The sequence below is a fragment of the Chionomys nivalis genome, chromosome 11 (genome assembly GCF_950005125.1).
Source record: "Chionomys nivalis chromosome 11, mChiNiv1.1, whole genome shotgun sequence".
In the NCBI taxonomy this organism is placed as follows: domain Eukaryota; kingdom Metazoa; phylum Chordata; class Mammalia; order Rodentia; family Cricetidae; genus Chionomys; species Chionomys nivalis.
The window spans coordinates 66186825-66194679 of NC_080096.1; the positions used below are offsets into that span (position 1 = coordinate 66186825).

At 36.0% G+C, this 7855-nt stretch overlaps 1 protein-coding gene across 1 annotated transcript; it reads right to left on the minus strand.

Annotated features, from left to right (window-relative positions):
• Window positions 1-1448: 1448 nt before the first annotated feature.
• Window positions 1449-2005, minus strand: LOC130884083 (adenosine 5'-monophosphoramidase HINT1-like). Its single transcript, XM_057785025.1, has one exon. The coding sequence runs from the start codon at window positions 1971-1973 to the stop codon at window positions 1593-1595; it is 381 nt and encodes a 126-aa protein (XP_057641008.1). The 5' UTR covers window positions 1974-2005; the 3' UTR covers window positions 1449-1592.
• Window positions 2006-7855: the final 5850 nt, after the last annotated feature.

The window sequence follows — 7855 nt, forward strand, 5'->3', positions numbered from 1 at the left end:
TTGGGTTCTTTTTGTCTTCATTCACAGATGCTAGAAGCAACCAGATAACATTGTTATTTTCCCATAAATTGTCTAAATTTTACATATGGAATCAATATATTACTTGCTTTTCTCAGCATTTAATTTAGGATAATAAAAAATGAACTATACAACAGACATCTATTGCTCTTCATGTACTAGGAGAACCTTCAATGACTCCAGGTGTCTGAGAATTGCAAAGACTGTCCCAGATACTTTAAAAATTCATATTATAACTGTTTCTCAATAACCATTTCTTGCATGACAAGTTGTGTTGGTCATCATTCTCTAAAGGAACAGAAATGATAAAATGAATCAGCATAAACATATATACAACACACACACACACACTAGAGTGACTTACAGGATCCTATCCAGGGAGCACGATAATGCCTGTATCATAAAAGAGAGGCCAGAAATCTGGCAGTTGCTCAATCCATGACTCTGCATATCTCAGAAGCCCAAATTTGATGCTGTCATTCCAGAAAGCACTAGAGAGCTTCCAGCTTTCAGCCTACTTTGTAATCCAAAGATATAGGTCCTAACACTAGTAACGGTATGTCTTAGCAGCAGGATAGTTGTATTTACCAAAGAGCTAACAAGCAAGCAAAATAGAAAAGCTTCCTTTTTTTCACCTTTTTTTTTAAAAAATATGATCTGCCACCAGAAGGTATAGCCCAGATTAATGGTAAGTCCTTTCACTTCAAAAAATCCAATCAAGAAAATCCTTTAGAGTTGTGTCATCTGCTTGGATTTTAGTTGATTCCAGATATAGTCACTTTGACAACCAATATTAGCCATCCCAGTTGTCTTCAAAGTTCATCATTTAAACATTTTAATACAGTGTTTAGTTGTAAAAATGCCTTCAAAAGAGTTGAAAATATTAAATGTAAACTGAGTAGTCATATCACATAATCGTAATCCCAACACTAGGGAGGCAGAGGCAGGCAAACCTCTATGACTTCAAGGCCAGTCTGGTTTACAAGAGTTAGTTCCAGGAAAAGCTTCAAAGTTACAGAGAAACCCTGTCTCAAAGAAAAGAAAAGAAAAGAAAAGAAAAGAAAAGAAAAGAAAAGAAAAGAAAGGAAAAGAAAAGAAAAGAAAAGATATTCCATGCCACACTATAAATGCAGCACAGTCCTTGTCCTGAATATATAAGTATATTCAATATATACGACTGAAGAAACAAATTAAATATACTGCTTAAAGAACTCTGGTGTGTGAGAACTGAGGATAAGAAAATTCTGTCATTTGATGAAGTGTGATCCACAAGAGGAAATTTATTCCTGTAAATTGGATCAAATTCCATGGCTAGGAAAGGCACAGATCCAAGTGTAAAATTTATGTTGTCTTGCTTGATGGTTATATTATCAAATCCCTTGCTAAATATTTATATTTATTTATTTATTTTTTTTTTATTTTTTTTTTGCAACAATTGTCTTTTATTAGGCACAGGATTTTAAATGATCTCTTCAATTTCTCCATACACAGGCAAAACTATGTGTGCCATTTAACATACTGGAGCTTGCCAACTGACTCACTATCTAGAGAAGGGAAAATTAGCCCCAACCTGCTTAGCCAGGAGGCCAATTCATCTGCCGACCCCCGAGAACATGGAGATGAATATGGTAAACAGACTGCCCCCCGTCTGCACCTTCATTCACCACCATTCGATAGCCCCGGTTCAGGCCCAGGTCCGCAGCACATTTCTTGCCAACAATCATTAAATGTCCTAGAAGACTTTCGTCTTCATCTTCGGCTACAGAAATCTGGGCTATATGCTTCTTGGGTATCACCAGGAAATGTGTTGGCGCTTGAGGGGAAATGTCATGAAATGCAAGACACCGGTCGTCCTCGAAGATGATCTTGGCGGGGATTTCTTTGCGGATGATCTTGCCGAAGATCGTGTCGCCACCGGGCTGGGCCACTTGAGCCTTGGCAATCTCGTCAGTCATCGCAGCCGCTCGCTGTCCTTCCCGTGCCGCGGCCACGGTGGGGAGCAAATATTTATATTTATATCAATAGATTTGTGGTTCTTTCAACTTTGTCTGTGAGTTTTCATATTGCAGAGAGTACTAATTAATACAGTGGTGTAGGAGGGCCTACTGTTTGTGTGTTGCTTTCATTGGTTAATTAATAAAAAAAAACCCTGCTTGGCCTGATAGGGCAAAACTTAGGAAGGTGGAGAAGACAGAACTGAATTCTAGGAGGAAGAAAGCAGAGAGAGAGAGCCGCCATGGAGACAGCAAATTAGACATGCTTAATCTTTCCCGGTAAACCATGACCTCATGGTGAATACAGATTTAATAGAAATTGGTTAAATAAAGATGTGAGAGTTATCCAATAGAAGGCTAGAGCTAATGGCCAAACAGTGTTTTAATTAATACAGTTTCTATATTATTATTTTAAATGTAAGCTATCCAGGCGGCTGGGACAAACAAAGGGGCCTCACTCCCATCAACAATACAGACACACAACTGTTCAAAATTTTTAAAGCAAGGGATTGTAAATCAAGAGCCATAGATATCTAATATATATTAAAATTCCCACCAAAAATCAAGGAAAAGGGACAGAAAGATTGTAAGCTAATGAATGTGAATGGGGACTGCAAAATGTTGCTCTCTATACATTACACAGCTGTTGTACACATGAAGTCAAAGCAGTTGTGGTTACTTAAATAAAATCTGCAGAAACACAAGCCAGTTAAATCTCCCAGCATGAATAGAAGGCCCCCAATGTCTCACCTCTAGCTGAGGAGATATTAGGAGTCAATGCTGATGCAAGAGGGAAAATCATTTTTATTTTCAGAATTGCCCACTCCTAAGTTGACCAGTCCCCAGTGAATGACCATACATAGAGATACACTCTGGCAAGAAACAAAACAAACAAACAAAAAGAATGAATTTGGGAGAACGATACATTGAAAATAACCTCAGGTTTGGAGAAAGACAATTGGCATTGCACATATTTAGAAAATTTCAAAGAATACATTATAGAGAAAATTATGCCATTTGAAAAACAGTAATTTGAAAGAAATACTCAAAAAATTATCGCAACAATTTATGACTAAAACTAATCTGAAAAGATGAATGAAGATTTGCAAGCAAATATATTTTGGAAAAAAGAAACAGTGGAGCTGTCTCTTGAATTCAATACATTTTACTTTGTGTTTTTTCCTTTAAGGAAACTTGAATTTCACTTCCATTTTTAAACTTCGTATTGAAATTGTACAAATCTATAGAAGAATTTTACTCTTTTTGACTATCATTCCATGGATATTTTTTCACTAAGTATTTTAAAGGTGATCATTTTTAGCAGATTTATTTCTGCAATGACTCAATCTCTAGTGAACAAGCAGCAGCAAATATGAAGTTGAACATTACCTGAAGAATGAATAAATTCAAGCCAAGAAATACTTTTCTTATTAGAATTGCCAGTTAATTATCGAAAGGTGAAACATATATTTTGGAAAGCACAACATGCTGACTCAAGAAAAGGAGAAGGAGACAGAGAACCTGCTATTTGGATGCACACACAGAGCTGAAGAAGAGCAGTACCACAACTTTTACAAATCATACAAGACAGTTCTTCATAATAAACAGTCATTCAGATTGCTGGCCATGTCTCAGTGAATACCGAGTGGGTGGGGGAAAGAAAATAGAAGAAAAGCATCTCTGCAATGACCTCCAGTTGAACAAAACTGGAAATCCTCTTATCTGAAATTGCCCTGTAATCCGCAGTTGAGTGGAGCAAAAGAAAGATTTCTATTTCACATGTTATTTTTCTTTCCCAGTTTATAACAATCTAATTCCATTTTAAATTAATGTATCTAAAGTAATATTTTTCCTATTATACCCCAGTCAACTGTAATGCTGCCTGTTTTATCTTCAAAATTGGTTATAGGACTGTAATTTAAAATGTTATTTTTACCCATTGCTGTTCATACACAGTAATATAGTTTTTAAAATTGTCTCAAAACACAAGCACTTTTTCTCAATTAAGGCACCATGACTGTAATGAATTTCATCCTAGTTTCCTGCTATCCTTGATCTTGTGTATAAAGTTTCATCAAAAATCTGAAGTATAAAAAGACAAAGTATAAAACAAGATATGTTTTAAATATAGTGAGCCTGAACATATATCAGCACAGTACATTATGTGTAGCAGGTACTTTTTTCATATAAGTAAAAGTTGCATGTGTATGCTCTTCTGTGTACAATCTGCATGATGCCAGAATAGGCAAAGAGTATTCTCACTTTATGTCTTTAAGGCAAGGTCTATCCCTGAACCTGGACATTTATATTATTTTTCAAATTTCAGGGTGCCAGGAGACCCTAGAAATCCTCCTGTCTGGCTCTGCTTCTCTTAGTTCTGGAGTTCAGAAGTACACAGGACTCTAACAACTTCCTATATGAGTGCTGAAAACTTAGCTATGATCCTCATGTTTGTGTAGTAAACTCTCTCAACACCAAGTCATCCTTCCAGTCTTCTCCTTAAACTACTTTTAAAGCTCTATATTTTGTAAGATGTAAGTCTATTTTTTTCCTAAATGTACTCTTGGATGAAGGAAACAATCATAGGTAGAACAAACACATTTCAATTTTTAGTAGCATGATCTGTTGCTGCCCAAGAAATGCCCTTTCTTCAGCTAAAAGTAGTTTGCCTTCTATGACAAAACACTGACTGTTGCTTTGGAAGTCTGGTTCTTTTTTTTTTCACAGAGGATGAGAAGCTGTGAAATTCTTACAGACTAATGTGGTTTGATAGACCAAGACACTCAGAAGAGTCCCTGTGAAATCTGGAAAATACTTTGCCCAAGATAAAGCAGGAAGCAGTTTAGAGAGAACTGCACCCATCTTTACAAATATTATTTTATATGTCTATCTACATTTAAAGGGGGATAAAATATAGAGATTTGCATCACTATAGTATTACAGACTCCAGTTATTGATATGTCATGTACAATGTGGGGAAGGATCCAAGTAACTCTCTTTATAAGGTTAATTCTATCTCTTTTGGGATAACTGGTGTTAATTTCTCCTTAAAAATTTGCACAATCTCTTTTCCAAGGTTCATTGTCTTCTAATATTCTTTTAATTTCATCAGTAGTAAAAGGCACTATAATCTCTGCTGGGAGGGAGCCATGTGTTGGATACCAATATGTAGTAGGAGGTTTCTTACTTATTCCTGGCTGCCCAACTCGAAATAACACAGAAACTTTATTAATGAAATCACTGCTTAGCCTATTAGCTCTAGCTTCTTATCGGCTATCTCTTACATATTAATTTAACCCATTTATATTAATCTGTGTATAACCACGTGGCTATTGCTTACCGGCAAGGTTCTGTCTGGAGTCTGTCTCTGATGGGGCTACATGGCATTTCTCTGACTCTTCCTTCTTTCTCCCAGCATTAGTTTAGTTTTCCACATCAATATCTGTTCTGCCCTTCTATAGACTCAAAAGTTTCTTTATTCATTAACCAATAAAAGTAATACATATACAAGAAGGACTTCCCATATCAACTGACCAAAAGCAACTTAGGGATGAAAGTGTCTGTTGCTGTTCACATGTTCTGGGTCTTTACCCACTGAAAGAACCCAAGATAGATATTTAAAGTGGAGACCTGGAATCAGGAACTGAAGCCGAGACCATAGAAAGTACCTCTTACTCATATAAAAGAAAATTTAAGAGTCGAGTCAGTTAGATTACTGAAAGAGACTGCACAAACCTTATACGCAAATTAAATCCTTAATACTAGTGTGGAAAGAGAGAACCTACTTTAAAAAGCTCTCCTTTGACCTCCAATTGTGAGTATAAACCCCACACATTGTATATGCAAATAATAGCAATAAATAAAATCTTAAATTGAAAAGGGAAAATTAAAAATCATTGTACATCTTTTGTGCTTTCCCCCATTTGAACTTCAAATTCATATTTGATAAACATCTACACTTATTAATCTTGTGATGTTTCATTGGTTCATGAATAAAAAACTGCTTTGAGCCTATAGCAGGGAAGAAAAGAACTCCGTGGGGAAATCTAGGTTGTATGCTGGGAGAAAGAAGGTGGTGTCAAAGACAAGCCATGGAGCCACTTGAGCTGAAGACAGATTCTGGTAAGCCACAGCCACATGGTGATACACAGATTAATAGAAATGGGTTAAATTCAGATGTAAGAGTTAGCCAATAAGAAGCTAGAGATAATAGGCCAAGCAGTATTAATACAGTATCTATATGGTTATTTTGGGGCTAAGTGAATGGGAACCAATAAGCAGCCCTCCACCTCATTCTATTTACCACATACATGTCATTAATTATGTCTTTATTTATAACCTCTTTCCAGTTTTATTCTGGGAATACAATATCTAAAATTCTAACCTGTGTTAAACTATAAAGAGGACTCATGAGTTTTCAAAGAAAAATTATTATCTGTTTTATATTACATTTGAGCGTTCACATCAATTATTCATGGTATTCTTATGAAGATGAGCAGATTATGAAAATACAATGGAATTATAAACATTCTAAACTTCTCAGTAGTATTAAAGGGGATAATCTAACAAAATTAAGAACTTTGTCTCAAAACCCTAGGAGATTGTATGCAAAGGAGGTATATCAAAAAAATAGACAAATAGCTATATAAAGTCAAGTCTTGCAAAAAATAGATACCATCCATCATTACAATAGAGCTAGTGAACTGAGTCCCTGTTAAGCTGTATTACAAAAATTAAGTAACCTCTCTCACACTGTGGATTCCTTCAACAGAAACTAATTGTTTAATGCTGAGTTAACTTGGAAACTGGCAAGTTAAACTCATGAATATATATTGGCTGTCTGTTATGTGCCTGGCAGTGTGCTTCAGAAACCATAATAAGAAATAAGCTTCACACAAAATCCAAAGCAATGTTCATGCCTACAAAGCACATGTAGTCTGACTTTCCTCTTCTGGAAAATTAGGAGTAAGCAGAAAACCTACAGCAGAAATCCAGGGTGGTACATTATACTTCTTGCAGAATCTATTATTAAATTGGAATTATTTTCAGAAATCAGTTCTGGGTATTCCCTGAAGATGGGTCTTTAAATCCTCATCAGTATCATTAACACATGAAAATAGCTACTATAAGAACAATAATCTCATTTCCTATGAGAAGTTTTGTCCTAAAATTAAATAAACCAGGTAAGATATCCACAGAGAAGCAGATAAGAGCAGCAGTCGGCTAGTGGCAGTTGCAAGCTGCAGCTCCTGAGGACTACAAAGGAAGTGACACCATACATAAAATCACACACTGGCCCTGTGGGAACAACTAGCTGGAGGGATACAGACTGAAGGGTATGGCGAAGGACCAAGGGCTGGATCCGGTGGGAGTGCGGAGATAATGGATCACAGGCAGCTGTGAACAGTAAGCTGAAGTGCGGAGCTGAGCCTGCAACTGAGTGTCCTTCCCTGTTGTTGGTGAAAAACTGAGAATTACACTGAAGGACTCCACATAGCTATGCTGGAGACTGCATTCTAAAGATATCATCTTACAGGTCATTGGGTCACAAATCAGCATTTGCAAGTTTGAACTATAGTAATAATCATTATCTGTCTCATCATTGCAGTTAGCTATATATGACACAGGTTGAGAATTTAAAACCCATTCCATTGTGAGTGGAAAACTAACAGACTATGTGTATTTTTAAATCGATTTTACTTTTGTTTCATTTTGATATTTACAAAAATTATTTACTTTTTCACAGTTCGGAATAGTTTTCTGTTACCCTTTTCCATTGTTTTGTGTTTTTATGTTTTATTGAAAACAGAATATTATCTCTTACAAAATATCCCAAGCACAGT

Bases quoted from the DNA above. Each gene is read 5' to 3' on its own strand.
- LOC130884083 (XM_057785025.1), bottom strand. From the start codon at position 1,973: ATGACTGACGAGATTGCCAAGGCTCAAGTGGCCCAGCCCGGTGGCGAC.